Raw genomic sequence first — 19,834 nt, 5'->3', positions numbered from 1 at the left:
CCAGGACCTCAGAGTGTGACTGTCTTCAGAGATTGGGCCTTTAAAGGGCTGATTAAGTTGAAATGAGGCTGTTACGGTGGGCACTACACTAATCTGACTGCTGTTCTTACAAGAAGAGCTTAGGGCACAGAGAGAGGGCCTCCAGGGATGTGCACACACAGAGAAAATCCAAGGAGAGAAGCCTCCGCAGAAACTAAACCCGGCGACACCTTGATCTCGGACTTCCAGCCTCCAGACTGGAGCGAATACTTTTCTGTTGGTTGAGCCTGGGCCCGGCCTGTGGTGTTTCGTTATGCAGCCTGAGCGGACTGATACAGGCCTCTGGGGCTGCCCCCCCATCTCCCCAGTTTCCTGTGAGGATGAGCCCGGCCTCCCCTGACCACTCCAGGAACCCAGGCACATGCTGTTGCCCATGTACACTTCTCAGCCCAGTGCCTGCCACACCACACCCTGGCCTGTGTGCCTTTGTCCCACATGGTAGGGGCGACCTCTGCTCATCCCTTACCAAAGCTCGGGCAGCACCTCACCCAAGTCCCTCCCCGAGCACCCTCCAGGCCTGCACGGCGTGTGCCACCGTGCACGTCTCTGTGCTGCCCCCTCACCCAGCGCTGCTCTAGGAGGACTGTCTCTCCTTGGTCTGTGTTCCCAGAGCCCCGCACTTGGCACGGGGCCTGGCATTCGGCATGCCGTAGGTATCGGATGAACAAATACATGTAGCCATCCCTCCAGCCAGACTGCCCAACTCCAACATGGGAAACAGATTATCTGGGTTCAAGGCCAGGACGGGCCGTTGGCGAGGTCTGTGACCTCAGAAGAAGAGTCCATGACCTCCTGAGATGCCAGGTCCCCAGCCAACTGTGGGCGCCGGTCCAGGGCCACGTTTCTCAGCCCTATTAGGACCCGTGTTCTCCTCATAGCAAATGGTGAAAACTGTATGGGACTTGCCCCTGCAAATGATCCCTGACCCTTGGATTCCTGTAAGCCAGGGTGATTTGCCAACCCTTCTCTTGTTTAAAACTCACTGATGCCTGCCGCTGGGAGGGAGAGGGCGACGTTGGCACCAAGCTATTTTAGAATTACGGTTTCAGAATTTTGCCCAGGGTTGGCCTTGGAAAGAGCTTGGCTCTTTGCATCTGGGCTAGTCCAGTGTAAGCCAAACTAGAATTGTTTGGGGATGGGTCTATGGTGAGAGCAAGGAAGGGGGAGAAATGGCCGAAAGCCTGACCCAGCATGGCACGGCCTTCTTGGAGGACTGTTGTTAACTGTGGGCAGTGACAGAAATTTAAATTTCTTTTATGGGCATATTGAGGTGTGTCTGCAAGGATGTATATAGATAGTCTATTAGTAGGGGTTGATTCAGTAATTACGGCACAGCAGCAGGCCCTTTGGCCCGTACCGGTCACCTCTGGCAACTAGGGCTGGGGGAGGCCATCCTTGCTCTCTCTTGTCAACCATTCCATCCTGGGGCATGTTAACATAAAAGCAATTATTAGACCCAATTCTGCCAAACACGGAATGTTCTTTCAATAAACAGATGCAAAACTTTTTCTACAGCCTGTTCTGGTGAGTTTAGGGAAACTTGTCTCTGGCCTTAGATGTTCCAGCAGGTTCAGACCAGGACAGGTCCATCAGCGTGCAGACCTCCAGGTGGCCATGTCCCTGGGGGACGTGGGCGACAAAGGACAGCAGCACTTCAAACCTCCAGGGCTGCGGCCGAGGTGTCAGGCTTCTAGGATTACTGGGCCTTATTCGTCAGTAACGGTGGGGAAGTGGTCCCGTATCACTCTAAGCACAACCCTTATCTGGACACCACCTACCTTACCAACAACGATGCCATTTCTAATGTTCCTTATGCTACAAGAGAGGCTGAGCTGGGACAGGCCAGGGGTTCCAGAATCCTCACAGCTCTGGCCCATAGCCAAGGTCAGCCCACTCAGTATTCCCACAAATACCGATTGGAGAGAGACAGGGAGCTGTTAGTGACCTGAACTCGTGTGCGTTTGAGGAATTCAGTGGAGGTGCACACACATAGGGTAAGCTCCTGCTCTGCTAGGTTCTGGGTATAAAAACACAAGTGAGAAGAAACGGCCTATAGCTTCATAAAGCTCTACCTCCACTGGGGTAGCCAGGCAAACAGACAACGTTAGCATTATGTAGAAAGTCCTAGGTGTCGCCCTGGCTGGTCTGGCTCAGTGGACAGAGCGTTGGCCTGTGGACTGAAGGGTCCCGGGTTCGATTCTGGTCAAGGGCACATGCCTGGGTTGCAGGCTTGATCCCCAGTAGGGGGTGTGCAGGAGGTAGCTGATCAATGATTCTCTCTCATCATTGATGTTTCTTTCTCTCTCTCTCTCTCTCTCTCTCTCTCTCTCTCTCTCTCTCTCCCCCTTCCTCTCTGAAATCAATAAAAATATATTAAAAAATAAATAAAGTACTAGTTGTCCGCACAGAACAGACACTTGGCCCAAGGAAAAGCCTTGGCTGGTTTCCCGAAGATGTCTAAGCTGGGGCTGAAAGTAAAAGTCAGCGAGGTTAGGAAAGGTGGGGAGGCCATGTGCTTCCTGGTCTCACCTCTTCCTGCTCCCCCCCCCCCCACCCCATCACTCACCCTGGGCAACCAGTAACCTGTCCTCCATCTCTTTACTTTGGTCACTTTGAGAATGTGAAACAAGTGGAACCATCTAGTGAGGGACCTTTGCAGTTGGCTCTCTCCACTCAGCCTAGTGCCTGCGAGGTCCGTCAGGCCATGTGTACCCACAGTTCCTTCCTTTCTATTGCGGCCTGGTCTTCCCTGGCTCCGTGGTGTGTATGTATGTATCAGGGCTTAATGTTGTGGGATGTTTTGGCTGTTTCCAGTTTTTAACTCTGACAGATAAAGCCGCTGTGAACATTTCTGAGCAGGTTTAGTGTGAACAGTTTGCTGTTTCTCTGGGATAAATGACCAAGAGTGTGATTGCTGGTTGTAAAGGTTATGTTGTCGTTTTTCTTTTTTTATGAAACTGCCAAACTCTTTCCCAGAGTGGCAGACACATTTTACATTCCCATCAAAAATGTAGGAGAGAACGTTTCTCTGAATCTTCTCCAGCATTTGGTGGTGTTGCCACTATTTGTTTGAGCTGTTTTAAAAGGTTTGTAGTGATATTGCTGTCTAAAGGGCAGGTGATGTTGAGCATCTTTTTATGTGTTTATTTGCCATCGTGAATCCTCCTGAGTGAACTGTCTTTTTGTATGCCCCGTGCCCATCCTCCTGGTGGGTTGTTTGCTTCTTACTGTTGAGTTTTGAGAGTTCTTTATAAGTTGTAGGTGCTGGTGCTCTGTCAGATCTGAGGTCTGAAATGTTTTCTCCCAGTCTGTCACTTGTTTTTTCATTCTCTTACAGGGTCATTAACAAAACGAGGTTTTTCAATTAAAAAAAAAATGAATAAGGCTGTTTGCTGGCTCAGTTTCTTTCTTTCTTTCTCCCCTCCCCTCCCCTCCTCTCCCCTCCCCTTCCCTTCCCCTCCCCTCCCCTTCCCTTCCCCTCCCCTCCCCTCCCCTCCCTTCCCCTCCCCTCCCCTCCCTTCCCTTCCCTTCCTTTTCCTTCCCGCCTCAGTTTCTTACTTAGGATTTAGGATGAATCTTACCCCAGTCTGACTGTGAGGTGGGGTGCAGACTCCACAGAAACCCCTGTCTTTATTGTCTCTGATATTCTCACAGGCTCTTCCTGCTTTGAGTGAAACCAAATGGGCTCAGAAAGAACAAGGTTCTAGATTTTTATAAAGTCCTATACTCCTAGTTATTCCCCTATAACTTCTGACTTCTTTCTCAGTGGATAAGGAAGTTGGTTTGACCTTAATAAAGATTTGGTTCTTTTTATTTTGTTTTCTCAATCCACACCCAAGGACATTTTTTCCATTGATTTATTATTATTATTATTATTATTATTATTATTATTATTTTAGAGAGAGAGAGAGTGGAAGGGAGGGATGGAGGGAGAGAAAGAGAGAAACATTTGTGAGATGTCGGGCCTCCTGCACATGCCCCAACAGGGGCCCGGGATCGCACCTGCAACCCTTCAGTGCACAGCCAGCGCTCTAACCGCTGAACACACTTTGTCTTTTAGGAACCCAGCCTCTCCCTCCCCCACCAGGTGCAACGGGCATGAGAACTGTCCTGTGAAGGCATCTTGCATGAAGACACTATGAGAATGCTATAGGCGCTACAGTTACCAATACAAATAAGGTTCGGCCTGCTCTGTTCTGGGGACTCACAGTTTAGTGTGGGGAGACAGATGTGCAGATGCCTTAGCAAGTGAGTGCAATGACACGGTGCCACTTGTGGTAGAAACTAATGAGTCACCCCCCACCTGCGCCCTCTTTTTCTCAGCTCACAGCCAGACTTGGTTACCCAACCTGGAGTTGGTGGGGGGCAGGGAGCGGTCATGGAGTTAGGTGTAGCCTTGTCACTGGGTGTAGGCATGTCAGTAGAGTATGAAGGCTTCTAGTCCTTATTCATAAACTCCTCCCACACACTATCTTCCATTTCATTTTCCCATCCACTGGCTGAATGGAGAGGACCATAATGCCGACCTAGAGGAGGACAGAGTCACAAGATGGAAGGGGTCTGGGTCCCTGATTGACCAGGGACCACTGCCCAGGAACATGCGGTTGAGCTTTCCATGAGCATTGAGATTCTGGGGTATTTGTTTAGTGATTCACTTACCTTGACTAACACACAGAAATCACAAGTCCCTACTCCCTTCCAGATATAGGAAGGCTTCCTGGAGGAGGTCCCTCATCCCACATTGCATCCCAGATACCATAAATACCACTTATTTTTACTGATCAGGGTATTGCCTTCTTACTTTTTGTGTGTGTACTCATTCGTTAATTTTTCTCTTTTGAAATATTAGTTACCATTATTTGGCTAACAGTACCAGCTATACAAAGGACTATAGTGACATGCTATCCAATTCTAAAGAGCTTATTGCTTTTAGCACCTGCCCCTCTTTCAGCAAATCCTTCTGGCCTTTTGATAACTTAATTCATGTCCTTTCCACATATTTATCCAAAAGGCAGCCTTTAAGTTCTGGCACGGTCACCCACTCCCCCTCCTGGGCTTTGATAGCACCAGATGCTAGAGGGAAAGCATTTGCGATATGCCTACAATCTATTTCAATATATAATTCCACCCAATTGAATGTCAGGCATTTCTAAAGAATGCTGCTGGTTGGTATAATGTCCCTTTCCCAAGTTCAGGTTTTGATTTGAAATTGCCTCATGTTGCAATTTGCCCCAAATTTATAAAGCCATCACAGATTCTCTCTCCTATCTATCTTGCCCCTTAAAAGATTAACCAGTAAGAATGGAGTTTAACACGATATCTTCAGAAAGAAAAAGAAGAAAATCTGCTTTTGAAAGGGAATGTACCCGGAGGCAAAAAAAGAATTCTCTGTCTCATAATACATGTTGGGAACTGCCAGTTGTCATGTTACAGCTTAAGACGGATTAGGGTTCCATCACTGACCGTCCTGTGAATTCTTATAATTTCCATCTTCATCTGCAGTCAAGCAATTAGGAAAATACAACAACCCTATGTTTGGATACTTTAGAATGTGTTAACTGTCTTAGAACATGAGCCATTTCTTGAAACAGCTTAGGAGAAATTTTTACTTAAGTATTTGGCAGACCCAAAGCATATCCCCAAAAGTATACTAAATAATTCTGATTTGGGGCTGGAGATATGAGAAGGGGACCATTTGTGATCATAATTATTTAAACAAAATAATTGTCTTTCTTGGATTATATTGTCTTAATAAAGATGTTCTTAAGAAATCAGGATACCAGGGTTTTGGGATTTTTTTTTTTTGAGGTGGTTATTTAACTATAGATTTAAAAAATTACTTTCAATGGAGTTTCTAAAAATTACCAAATGAAGTGTGATATATATTACTAGTGATGTGCTTCTCTTTCTGTTATAATGAGCAAAAGAAGATAGCTCACATCTTGAATTCTACAGTGACTTTTCATTTCTGTTAGTTTGAAAATATTAAGACTTTCTAGAAAAAAATTAAAGTTGATTCCAATGAAATTGCTTCCAAAGTTGTAATACTGTAATTGGCATGAATTAAATTTACAACACATGAGAACACCCACATTGGAAACCTACCATGCCATTTAACTTCCTTCATTTGAAAAAACATTTAGCAGTTACTTTCTCCAGCTCAATAATTGGTCTGTAATCATTAAGTGAATGGTTACTTCTAGGTTTCAGTGAATGGTGAAAATGATCTCCCTAATTTCCATAGGAATTTCTGAGAATGAATAAAACTCAGAGGTAGCTAGATATTCTTGAAAATGATTGCTGTTTTTAATCATTCATTAAATTTGTTTAGTCATTCCATCAGTAAGTATTTATTAAGCCTGTGTTACTCTGGGTGCTGTGTATTTAGCAATAAACAAAACAGACAAAGCTCTGCCCTCATGGAACTCACATTCTTTTGGGCCACATGGACAATAAACTTGTAAATGGATAAATATATAATAAAATGTTAGGGGTAGTATTGCTAAAACTTAGGCAGTGTGAGGAGCTGTGAGATGTCAGGCCAAGAGTGGGTGGTGCAGTTTCTTTAAGTCCAGTGGGGGTGGCAAGGGGTGACATCTGGATGAAGCAAAGGCCAGCCGCGAGAAGAACTCGGAGAAGAGTCCGAGTTCTAGGAAAAGCGTATGAAAGTCCCTGAGACAGGAATGAGTCGGGGACTTCAAAGAGCAAAGAGGCATGGGGGGATGGGAAGATGGTGAGACTGGAGCTGTAGACGGGATGGGGTCACAAAGGCCTCCAGGGCCCAAGTCAGAAATTGGGGTTCTGTTCTAACACCAGTGAGAAGCCAGTGGAGGGTTTAGAGCAGGTCTGGGACCCGTCCTTCCCTCCCACACCATCTCCGGGTGTATTCAGAGGAGAGGCTGTACGGGGGCAGGGGCAGCCACAGGTTGATGAGTTGGGAAGCTATGGCGTGAGTCTTGCTGAGAAATAACAGTAACTTGGGCCAGGAAGGCCGCAGAGCAGGTGGTTAGTAGTTAGGTTCTGGATGCCTTTCAAAGAAGAAACAACAGACCTCACTAATGGCTTGACGTGGGAGGTGAGAGAGAAAAGAAGTGAGCGAGGTTGATTACTAGGGATTTTTGCCTGAGCAACTGATGGAATGAGAGTTCCATTTCCCGGGGGAGAAGTGGAGTCTGTGAGGTCTACACAGGAGGTGCCTGGGAACCCCCACTCGGGAGGACCCCACAACAGGGGCTTTGCCCAAGACTTTCAAGGTGGTGCATCCTTGAATGGAGGACCAGAGCGGGCAGGTGAAGCATTGGTGGCCAAACTCAAAGGTGACAGAAGCCAAAGTCCCAAGGATTTCTGTTTTGATGAGACAGTAACTATCCGCTGTATTCCTGGGAGGTAAATCGTGGGGCAGGAGAGCTTCTCACATGGCTGCATACAACCCAGCCCTGTGTATCCCATGGCATATTGAATACAGAGCCCGCGGGTGGGGGTGTGAGAGGAGGAGAGAGAACCTCGATGGAGAGAGGCTTTGGCGACGCCTGCAGTGGGATGTTGGGCTCAACAGAGAAATATGTGGACTAAAGCCCTCATGTATTGGCTCAGTGGTTGAGCATCAACCTATGAACCAGGAGGTCACAGTTGGATTCCTGGTCAGGGCATATGCCGGGTTGTGGGCTCCATCCCCAGTAGGGGGCGTGTAGGGAGCAGCCGATCCATGATTCTCTCTTATCATTGATGTTTCTATCTCTCTCTCCTTCTCCCTTCTCTGAAATTATATATATATATAAAAGCTCTTGTTTATTAAACACCATTGTATGAGCCAGGCATTAACCCTTTGGACAATCCAGTGCAGTTAAGTGGTGTAAGTCTCCAGTTTACAGGTGATGAGAAGGAGGCTCAGGGAGTTACAGGAACTTGCATGAAGACACGCAGCTGGTCTGCAGTCCAGTGGGCACTTTAATCTAGGCCTGACCACACTCCAGATGCCATGCCCCTTCCCCTTCCTTGTCCGGATGACAGGGAGAGTGTATTAGTTTTATCTTGCTGCTATAACACAACACTAATGTATTATCTCAGAGTTCTATAGGTCGGAAGTCAGACCGGGAGGAGTCTCCCTGGGCTAAAAGCAAGGTAACAGCCGTTCTTTGGGGGTGGGAGGATCTGGGAGCAAATTGATCTTGCCTTGCCCAGCTCCTAGAGGCACGGACATTCCATGGCTTATGTTTCCCTTCCCCCATCTTCAAAACTAACCACCTTGCATTTCTTTGGCCATTTTTTTCCCTCGGCCACATTTTTCTGACCAAAGCCAGGAAAGCCTCTCTGATTTTCAGGAGTGATTAGATTGAACCCACCCGGATAATCCAGCATAATCTCTCCATCTCCACGCGCATACCTCAGTCCCATCTGCAGAGTCACTGTTGCCGAGTGAGGTAGCCTGTTTTGATGCTGGGGACTAGCACGCGGACACTCCTGGGGGCATTGTCTTGCCAGCTGCAGGCATGCTTGCTTTGTATCAATGCCATCCTGTAAATGCCATTACAAAGGGGAATTTCTGTTGAATCAAAAGTAATTAGAGGGCAACACAGGAACTTAAAAAGGAAAGACGTTGGTAAAGCAGAAAGCTTGTGGTTAGAGGAAGACAGGGCAGTGTGGAGGCCGCTGCTCGAATTTGTTCTGAACACACTGGAAATATTTCTTCCCACAGTTAATCCTGCGGTAAATTCGACTCTTTTATTGTCAAGGCTGACAGCTACATGGATTACCCAGCTTAAGAGCCTGACTGAGGAATAAAGGTGATGGCCAAATCCGTAGCTCACGTGCCCAATTTTGTACTAATTCCCCACATTCTAGAGTCAAAATTCCTGTTCTTGGCCGGCCGGTGTGGGTCAGTGGTTGAGCATTGACCCACGATTCCCTGCCAGGGCCCAGGCCCAGGTTGCAGGCTCAATCCCCAGTAGGGGGTGTGCGGGAGGCAGCTGATGGATGTTCCACTTTCTCATTGATGTTTCTCTCTCTCCCTCCCTCTTCCCTCTCTCTCTAAAAATCAATTTTAAAATCTTAAAAAGAAAAAGAAAAAAAGAACGAAGGCCACATTCAGACGTGTGGTTACCATTGACTTTAATGGGAACAGCCTGTTTCTGGGATTTAGGCTATGAAATCGGTGGGGAAAGTGTGAAATGGAAAAACAGGAAATAAAAGGATCCATTGGGCATCGTGTTCAAAGACTCCAAAATTCTGTGTGTCATTAGGGGGTGAGTTTAAATTCACATTTTGCTAATGAGGACCATTGTCATCTCTCAAAGAATGACTTAATCCTGCTACCCTGCCATTACCAACGATTCATTCTTTTTTTAAAAAAAAAATTTTTTTTATATTTAAAAATGTAGGTATATTTTTAAGAGGAAAGTTAGAAATTACATAAACGGCTGGAAAGACTCATCTCCATTTTGTGGACACACACACACACACACACACACACACACACACACGCACCCTGGGACACTTGGGAACCAAAACCAACCAGCAGGCATGGAAAGTATCTCATTGGCGTTGTATTTCTGGCATTGCTATAACTACGCGCAAAACAAGTGATGCATGAAATGGTGGCGACATCTGTTCTACAACCTGTGGGGCTTTACTCACAAAACAGTTGTAAAATGTTTTGGGGGACAAAAATACTTCTGTGTATCTATGCAGACGCTCTCCCCTATGGGACACACACACACACACACACACACACACACACGTGTATATACAAAGGTTTTGCTGAAAAGGAAGAAAAGAAAGGAACTATCCATTTCTTTAAAATACGTTCATTTTTCTCCTCTTAAATGAAGCTGCATGTGTTGCTTTAAAGATACCTTTTTTTGTTGTTGTTGTTTAAATCCCACAAAATGTAAATTGTCACCGAGCTGAAGTCCACGGTTCCGGTGGCCAGGCTGTGGTAACATTCGAGTGGATGCTCAGCGAGTTTGTTTGGATTTGGTAGGAAAACGTCTTCTGGCCTTGGAAATGAAATCATTAGCTGTCTATTTGTTTATGGCCACCGCCGCCTGGAAGTTTCTGGGTACTTGTGTTAGTGTATCTTTGAAATTCTCGAATGCACAGTGTGTGGGAAGTCACACACGGGTTTCAGCATCACTCAGGATGTTCCTCATTAAGGAGCCCAGAGTTACCTCCTTCCCACGACTCCCAGATGCCTCCACACTGACCGTCCAGCAGACCGTCCCGGCCGGAGCGGGAGCTGCGGGCAGGACCTTGTTATCTGTTTCCCCTCCAGTGGGAGACGGTGCACTTGTTCCTCAACCAGGCTCCATGTGTGGTTCCCCAGAGGGGGGCCGGCTGATTTTCCCCTCACAGCGTGTCCTCCCTTAATATTAGGTAGCATATTTGCAAGATGGTCTTTCTTCTTTGTTTTTAAGCACCTGGCTTCTAGCAGGTAACAGTGTATTCAGTTCATTTAAACTCGGGGATTTGGCTAATTTTACCGTCTTCTGGGCAGATGTGGAAGCACAGAGGGAAACGTTTCTGGGGACTGTTAAACGCTGGTGTTTGTTCCGTAGCCACTCCATTGTACATTGTTCCTTGACATGGCTGGTGCTGGGTCCTGCGAAATGGGAAGTGGCTATTTCAAGTGTCACCACGTGATCCTACGGTGGGCATCGGAAAGTGACCCAGCTCACCCCATGGAAGTGTTTAACCTGTAAGGGGTCTTTTCTGGGAAAGTGTGGAGGGTGAGTTGGGGGTGAGGATGGCGCTGTGACAAGGGGAGAAGGGGAGGGGGCTGTTAGAACCTCCCTGTGAGAGGAGGCACCTGGTGGGCAGCCTCAGCCCCGCTCCCCTCGCCTAAACACCCAGGGCTTCTCGCTCGCTTTCAATCACAGCCACACTCATTACCCGCCTTCACTGTCCATTTCACCTTTGCACACCCAGCACCTGCGCTCGCTGTGCACCCTGCACCCCGCAGCCCCCGCCACACTCTGGAGCTCCCGTCTCCCTCCTGCCAGCAACCCCAGGACATGCGAGATGAAAACTCTTCCTAGAACAATAGAGGGAGGAGGCTAGTCAAGGGAGCCCAGGAGACACTGGGTACCCTCGGGAGGTTAAGAAATGGTGAATCATGTCCTTGGGTAGTTCTAGTGACAAAATAATTACTGTAACAATTTCGTTGTAGCCAAAACTGCAAGTGTTATCGAAGGGCTGAACTAAGCCCCTGAGGTCAACCCAGGGTCTGCACCAAGGCTGGAGGCTGGGAACTGACCATGTCATCCCGCAAAATAATAAATCCCTTTTCTAGAAAAGGGAGATAATTGCATGAGCTCAGCTCCAGTAGCTGTTGTGGGGAATGACTAATAGACGGAGCACGGAGGAGGTGGAGGAAGAGCCACTTTGCAGTCGTGACGGGGAAAGGAGCTGCGCTGACATTGGGCAGGTGACTGTGAGCCGCGCTTCGGTTTGGATGGAATAAAGTGAGGTGATGATCAAGAATGCGGGCTGGGTTCCAAGCTCTGCTCTGCCCCTGACTAGCTGTGTGACCTTGAATTCCTGATGGGTAGGCTGACCGAACCTGGCTGGGCTGTGCTAACATCTGAGCTCACCAGGTACAGCGCCGGGTCTCACGGCGGTGGCGGAGCATCATGCTCTCACGCTCATGAAATGGCAGCACCGACTGTTTACAGAGAAGATAGATAAATGGCCTTCCTGGCCTTTTATAAATTAACGAGAAGTCTTCTCATAGTTATAAGCGATTGTAGTCAGGGTTATCAATAAGAGGTGGGTTGCATTATCTCATCAGACAGATAAGAGAATGTTATTTGGAAACCTCGAAGCATACCTGTGCAGGGAAGCAGCTGGGCAGGAATTCAGAAAATCCATCCGTGGCACCGCGTGAAAGAGAACGCCGCCCGTCCGGCCTGAAGGACATTCTTTGCGGGGTGACAGGCATTCCGACGGGGCCCGGGGACCTGCCTGCCATGCTGATAAAATCACGCAGGAGGTTTTGCAAGATCTGAACCATTGAACGTGCTCCCTGCCTGAGAGCTGGCCTTTATCTCCTGTGCGCATCTCTTCTTGGGGTGGGGAGAGCGGGGGACCCCGGGTCTTGGGCTCGGTGAAGCGCAAGAAATTTGGTTCCTGGTATTCAGGCGACCCTGGGAGCCAAGTCTTCCAAAATTTGGTTTCAGTTGTCGCTTGGGCCCTGTTGGGAAGAGAACAGGACTGAGCCGCCCCGGGCACCCCAGGGTCTGGTTAAGCAGTACCACACTGCAGTTTCCCTTTCCGGGCACGGTGTCGCCTTCTGTAACAATCCATCTGGGAAGAAATGGATACAAATCTGCCTTCCTGCCAGCAGTTCACGTATTAATGGGTCAGAACAAAATAGTTGCTCCTTTGTTCAAAGCTGTGGACTCTAGAGAGAGCCCCGCGTCCATTCGGCCGCGCCATGGAGTGTGCTCTCTGTAGAGGTCAGGCACGGATTGGTCTTTGGAGCTCAGCACCGAGAGGCCTGGCTCTTCACTGCGGACACGTGTGCGCGCGGTGGGACTCCAGAGCTAAGGTTCATGTAACCAGCTCACAAGAATGCCCACACCGCCCTGGCCGGTTCGGCTCAGTGGAGAGAGCGTCGGCCGGCGGACTGAAGGGTCCCAGGTTTGATTCCGGTCAAGGGCATGTACCTGGGTTGCGGGCACATCCCCAGTAGGGGGCGTGCAGGAGGCAGCTGATCGATGTTTCTAGCTCTCTATCCCTCTCCCTTCCTCTCTGTAAAAAATCAATAAAATATATATTTTAAAAAATGCCCACACCTACAGGACTGTCCTCAGCATGGTGGTCCAGGGAAGCTGCCCAGCCACCTCCGCATTTCAGGACTGATAGGAACTCCAAGGCCCGCTAACGGGGTCTCAAGGAGAGTCACATCTCTGCAGATTCCATTGTTGGGGGAGGGGAATTGTCCACATCGAAGTCTTTTGAGGGTGAATTTAATTTTTGAAGGAAACATCCCTCAAAACTAAGTCTACGGAAAGAACTCTTACTATTTCCAACAGCCTGGAGAGCATTATGCTGAGCAAAATCAGCCAGTCAGAGAAAGACAAGTATCACATGATCTCACTCACATGTGGAATCTAATGGACACAATAAACTGATGAATAAAATAGATCCAGAGACATAGAAGCCTGGAACAGACTGAGGAATCTCAGAAGAAAGGTGTGGGAAGGTGGGTGGGCGGGAAGAGATAAACCAAAGGACTCGTATGCATTGATGCATAACCCATGGACACTGACAACAGGCGGTGAAGGCCTGGGGAGAGCCTGGGGGGGGGGGGGGATATGTAATAATTTCAACAATAAAGATCTTTAAAAAGTCTACTCAATAAGGTAAATGGTCAGGATGGACAAATTCAAAAGAAGGCAGGGCCGTAAAATGACAGCACAGGTTTCCTCCAGTGGTCCACGGTGGTTCTGAGAGGTGATTCCAGAAGCACCTGGGGAAACAGACGCCCTCACACTGCTGGTGTGGCCTCGGCCTCTCTGAGGGCGGAGAGACCGGGTCTTCAAAAATGCGCGTGCTCTTGGCGCAGAGAGTCAGTTTCTAGGAGTTCGTCCTAAGGAAATTATTGAGGCGGTACGCGGAGATTTGACTGCTAGGAAGCTTGGTGTCATGCTAATACTTGGGAGTGGCCTGAAGGGCTGACGATAGGGAATGGGCGTTTCTGTTGCTGTGGAAAGCTGCTCACATTCTCTGAAAAGGGCAGGTCACCCAACAGCAGTGGATCTCAACCATCTGGCCCTTTAAATACAGTTCCTCATGTTGTGACCCATCCATAACATTATTTTCGTGGCTACTTCATAACTGCAATGTTGCTACTGTTATGAATCGTCATGTAAATATTTGAGATGCAGGATGGTCTTAGGCGACCCCTGTGAAAGGGTCGTTCGACCGCCAAAGGGGTCGCGACCCACAGGTTGAGAACCGCTGCCCAACAGGCTCAGAGGCAATCCAGCCTTTAGTATGTCCCTATGGAGAGGGGATGGGACAGGGGATGGGAAGGCAGACACCACGCTGCGAATGGCAGGTGGGAACTGTGACCATTTTCACTGTTTTATTTTGCTGGCCTACACATTATGATTTTTCTGTGATGGAAAACTCATTTTTATAATAAATGGATAAAATGAAGCAGCGGAGAGGGGAAGGGGCCCTGCTATCCTGAAAGAGGAATTATGATGTGCCTGTATTCGTTTTGTTAGAGTCGCCGTCACAACATACTGCACACGGAGTGGCCTCATCAACAGAAGCTCATTGTCTCACAGTTCTGGAGGCTGAAAGTCCAAGGTCACCGTGTCGCAGGGTTGGTTCCTTCTGAGACAAGAGAGTGGGAATCTCTTGCCTGCCTCCCTCCAGCTTCCGGTGGTTTATGGGCAATCCTTGGCGTTCCTTGGCTTCTGCCGTACCACCCCAGTCCCCGCCTTCCTCTTCACATGGTGTTCTCGCTGTGTGTGCGTCTGTGTCCAAATTCCCGTGTTTATAGGGGCCTTGGTCATATTAGATCGGGGCCCACCCTGCCCTAGAGTGACTTCATCTTAATTGATCACATCTGCAGTGACCCTATTTCCAAACACTGCCTCGTTCTGAGGTACTGGCAGTTAGGGCTTCAACATATAAATCTGGGGGTGGACACAGTTCAACCAATACCAGTGCCCCGATGAGATAGGCACGCTGCTCCCACCCAGCAGAGGTTAGTGCCTACCTGCCACCACAGCCTTTGCCAGCTGCTGTGCAGTATGAGCTTGGACCAAGGTCAGGAGTAGTGGGGTGGGGTGCCCACATCCCCGAGGACTCCATGTTCAAAGCGATAGATAATGGTGAAAACGGGGGGCCTGAGCTGGCCCCTCCCTGCCCCAGGGTGCCCAGCAGGGCTGCAGATCTGCCTGGGCATTCAGCTCAGCACCTCTGAGCTGGGGAGACCAGGGCAGAGACCTGAAAGGAAGAATAGTCTAAACTAAAAGAAAAGCACATTTGGGTTGGATATAGGAGTTGTGATTTAAAAATAGAAAGAAAGACCAAGAGAGGAGGGAGAAAAAATAATTATGTACATTCCACAAATATCTGCACACAGATTATTCATAGCAGCTTCATTCATAAGCACCCAAAACTTGGAAGCAATCGAGATGTCTCTCAATAGATGAATGGATAAGCTGTGGTACATCCACACAATGGAATATTATTCAGTGATTAAAAAGAGATGCGGTATCCAGCCAGGAAAAGACATGGAAGAACCTTAAATGCATATTACTAAGGGAAAGAAGCTAATCCGAAATGATGTACTGTATGATTCCAACTGTATGACATTCTCGAAAAGGGAACTATAGGGACTGTTATAAAATCTGTGGTTGCCATGGATCTGGGGGGATAAGGAGGAGGGATAAACAGGTGGAATGTAGGAAACTGTTAGGGCGGCAAAACCATTCTGTATGGTAATGTAATGGTGAGCACATGACATTATGCATTTGGCAAGACCCATAGAATGGCCCAGGCAGTGTGGCTTGGTGGTTGAGCATTGACCTATGAGCCAGGAGGTCATGGTTTCGTTCCCAGTCAGGGAACATGCCTGGGTTGTGTGCTCGATCCCCAGTAGGGGGCATGCAGGAGGCAGCCAATTAATGAGTCTCTCTCATCGTTAATGTTTCTATCCTCCTCCCTTCCTCTCTGAAATCAATAATATATATATATTTTTAAAAAAAAAAAAAAAACAACACATAGAATGTACAGCACAAAGAGAGAACCCTAATGTCAACTGTGGGCTTTAGTTGATGATAATGTATCAGTATGGTCTCATCTCTTGTGACAGCCGTCCTGTGCCAATGCAGGCTGTTAGTAATGGCTGACATTGTGTTGGGGTGGGGGAGGGGGATCCGGGAACTCTGTACTCCAGAGGTCCTCAAACTTTTTAAACAGGGGGCCAGTTCACTGTCCCTCAGACATTCCACACATGCGCACTGCGGGCCCGGGACGAGTCGGCTGCTAAGCACGACAGGCAGCGGCGGCAAAAACACCCGGTGGGCTGGATAAATGTTTTCGGCGGGCCGCATGTGGCCCGCGGGCCGTAGTTTGAGGACCCCTGCAGCCTCCTCCATTCCTCTGTAAACCCAAAACCGCTCTCAAAAAATAAAGTCTATGAACTTAAAAACCAAAAAGTATATTAGGCATAAAGAAGTGTCAAAGGGATCATGCACTCATCAGCTACCCAACAGGGGCCCCTGGCAGATAAAAGGCGGGGCAGTTGCAAGAGTTAACTCTTTTTCTGAGGCCGTTGAGAAGACACAGATGACCAAAGTGTGACCCAGCAGGATGTCTGAGAGTCAGGCACCCCTGGCTGCTCACACCTCTCTCAGACTCAACACAGCCCTTCTGGTGGGGCTCGGGGGTGGGGGTGGGGTGGGGGTGGGAGGCGGTGCGGAGGAGGGGAAGAAGAACCAAATTCTTATTCCAAGAAATAACAGTTTGGAACATGCACAAGAGTGTCAACGAGTTATGTAGATCTTATCAGCATCGCATTTTTGGTGCCTCCCAGCTATCCAGCGAGGCTCCACCAGCCTGTCAGCACCCGTCAGCGGCCCACGCATCACAGGCCTATCAGCACCTTGGGAGGCTGTGCCACGGCCGGGCCTGCCTCCCCTGGGCCCCAGGAGGAGGGGAAATTCAGGATATACCATCACACCATGCCCTCGGTTTGCTCGAGCGCCCTCCTCTCTCGGCTCGCATTCTGTGACTTGGTTGGGGCCCACTGTCTGTAAAATGGAACAAGACCTTTCATGCTAATTTTGGAAAGGGTACCCAGGTTTGGGCAAGTCTGATGTTCTCACATCTGAAGGAAGAGAATGTGTAGTTTCAGTAAAGCGAGGAGAAATTGTACAGAGTCACCCTCAAAGTATGTTACGTGCATAGAGGTGTTTCTACATTTGCAACTAAAACATTGTGATTTTATAAAACTATGGACCAGGGATGAGGCCCGAGGCTTGCGGAGATTGCCCTCTCCACCTCCCCTGCCCCTCACCAGAAACAAAGCTCTGACAGTAGATACGTTACAGCCGTTCAAATGTAATATTGCTACTCGATGCCACAAACCATTTATTTAGACGAATGCAAATGATAGCCTTTATATGTCAGCTTTCTTTTACAATTGCCTGTTTATGACATTAAAATCCGTGAATGGATCTCCTTGTTAGTTGGTGTGTTTGTTTTCATTTTTAGGCAGCTTTAAGTGCCTTGAAACAATTTTCTGAGCAAGGACTGGATCCAATGGAAGGGACAATGAATATTGACAAAAGCTCTCTTGAAAAGTGAGTAAACCTTCTGTCGTATTCTAACATTTATAATTTTGTCACTGTACAAGAAAATAAAACACAGATCATGATAAGGCAAAAAACTCAAGACACGAATATCTGTATCTCACAAAATTATTCACAATACGGGTAAATGTAAATAAACAAGAACCCGCACATGTGGTCACATTCACTTCCTACAGACTGACTGCGAAAGTTTTAATCTGCTAAGAGGCTATTATTTCTGCATTTTAGTGCCTTTGTTGGAAATATTCATGTGTTTTGTTGACCGTAGAGACTGGCAAAAACGAACCAAAAAATTGTGTTCACTTCACACTGTTGCGCATTTTCTGGCTGAACCATTTTCTGAGATAAAATGTTTGACTCACATTCCTGCCAAGTTGTGGGCACAAGAGAGAGAAAAGGAAAAGACGCTGAGAGGCGACCCTCGCCCTGGCAGCATGTGTCTTTCCCGTTGCTGTCCGAAGCACAAGCACACGCTGCCACAAAAGCGTGGCTCCCCAGGGCGTTCAAGGCAGAAATGCAGTGATAGCAAGTATGTCTGAAACCCAGCTCAGAGCTTTTTCATGCGATTGAGCTTAAGCTCTTATCTGAGACCGGATTTTAGGTCTCTCCAGAGACCCACTTTATAGTAAAGAAATTGAACGCAATTATATTTACATAGCAGAATCCAAACTCTTCGAGAGCAGTAGTAACAGCAGGTGAGGTTTCAGAACACACACAGGAGATCACGTTTCTAGGATGAAAAACAAAAGCCAGATAACCCACGACATAAAAACCAGATATGCGGATCCTACTGTTAAGAAAGCAACACCCTCCCCCCGCCCCCCCCCCCCCCCCCGCAAACCAGCCTTTGCTCATTCATATTTAGAAGGTGAGAGCGTGAGAAGAAAACATTTGGTACACAGACGTGGCATTTTAAGTTGTCTATAGATTGGCAACCATTTATAAGCTAATTTAATCAAAACCGTTTCCACATGATCTCATCAGGAGACTATCTGAACATAAATATTGTTGTTTCACTTTAAAATGTCACTTTGGTGGTGACCTCTGCATCCCGTGTGCCATCTGCTAATAAACATGTCTGAAGTTGTGCAACCCTGCCCCTTCAGCTCTTGTTCATGTATTAATCTTCCAGACAAGGCCCGCATCTGGGAGAGAAGGCGGACAGTAAGCAGACACACCCCGGCCCCATCGCTCAGGACTGCAAGAAATCAAAGCCCGTCATCTAACAGCTCCCAGAACCACGGCGGCCACCGCATCCTTATAAACCTGTCAGCACGCATGAGGGTGTCTGTGTTCAAGGAAATGAATGACTAATACCCTTATTTGAGTCTTATGTGAAGACAACGCTATTCTAACACACGAGATAATATACGTAGTCCTGTTTATTCAACTGGGGTGGGGGTGGGGGCGGGGGAATAAACCTTTGCGCATTTCCCTTGGAACTTGAGATCGGATCATAACTCATGTGTCCAGAGGCAGCAGACATCCGATCCTGCTACTGGGGCTTAAAATAGCCATGAGTGAACCGTGTTAGAAACAGAGGGAACGCTTCTCCATGATCGGTAGGGAAACTGGGTTTGGTTCCATTGTTCCGATTGTTCTCTCGTGGCGCTTGTGTTCCGTTCTCTTCTCTCTCGTTTTAAATAATGCTTGACGATTCACCAGTCTCCCGATGACGTGCTGTGGAATGTGATGGTCGTTGTCTTCATATAGAGTCACGCAGTTTCTCTTTCCCTGCAGGTCTTTGTCATCCTCATCCTATACCCGTGTGAATAACTTTAAGGCGCACACACTACTCCAAGATGTATGCAAACAAACATGGTTTACATCGGGTTGGATATTTAATTAAAACTATGAAATCGCGTTAGGATTAACTAGTTCCAATAGACTCCAGGAATTTAAAAACAAAAAAACAGCTCACTTGTGGGTTTTGAGCTCTGTGATACCCGTAGCCACCAGGGAGGCGTCTTGCCTCGACACACCATTTCTCTGGGTTCCGCGTCCTGTGGCGGACACCGCGCCCACCCCCATTCGTGTCCTGTAGCCGCTCACTGTTTGCATCAAGAGTGTTTTTAATAACTGCCTCTGGACTTGGGACAGTGAGAAGGATCCGCATCGGTGCTGTCCCCGGCGGGGAGGGGCGAGCCTGAGGGGCGGCCGTCGGAGTCTAGCCAGCTTGTAGCCAGCCACGCTCGGGGCCAGCATGTCGGGATCCAGCGTGTAGCAAATGCAGTAAAAATTTGGTTGGTTTCTGTGTGAAGTGTGGTTACTGTCGTTCTTTCGTTCGCTGGCTCTCGTTTCTTTAAGAATCACCCCAGCGAGACCCGTGCCAAAGGCCGCCACCCGGCCCAGGCACCCTGCTCAGCCTGGGCACCCAGGGCGCCCCGGTCACCGGTCACCGGCTGCATGTATCTGCGAAACTGCAGAACGCCTCCCGGTGACTCGGCGCCCGGCCCTCACGT

General features: G+C 48.2%; 1 protein-coding gene across 6 annotated transcripts in view; it reads left to right on the top strand.

Moving 5' to 3' along the window:
* The window catches only part of STAU2 (staufen double-stranded RNA binding protein 2), a 226,977-nt gene extending 207,345 nt beyond the window's left edge, over positions 1-19,632 (top strand). For all 6 annotated transcript variants that reach the window (XM_081111012.1, XM_081111015.1, XM_081111010.1 and 3 more), the window contains 2 exons: positions 17,275-17,363; positions 18,505-19,632. In XM_081111012.1, coding sequence (XP_080967138.1) covers positions 17,275-17,363; positions 18,505-18,598 — 183 coding nt within the window. In that variant the 3' untranslated portion in view covers positions 18,599-19,632. The remainder of the gene's footprint in view (positions 1-17,274; positions 17,364-18,504) is intronic.
* Positions 19,633-19,834: the final 202 nt, after the last annotated feature.

The sequence above is a fragment of the Myotis nattereri genome, assembly GCF_964212035.1.
Source record: "Myotis nattereri genome assembly, chromosome: 17".
In the NCBI taxonomy this organism is placed as follows: Eukaryota; Metazoa; Chordata; class Mammalia; order Chiroptera; family Vespertilionidae; genus Myotis; species Myotis nattereri.
The sequence above is the reverse complement of the archived record's forward strand: the minus strand, read 5'-3'. Positions and strand labels throughout refer to the sequence as shown.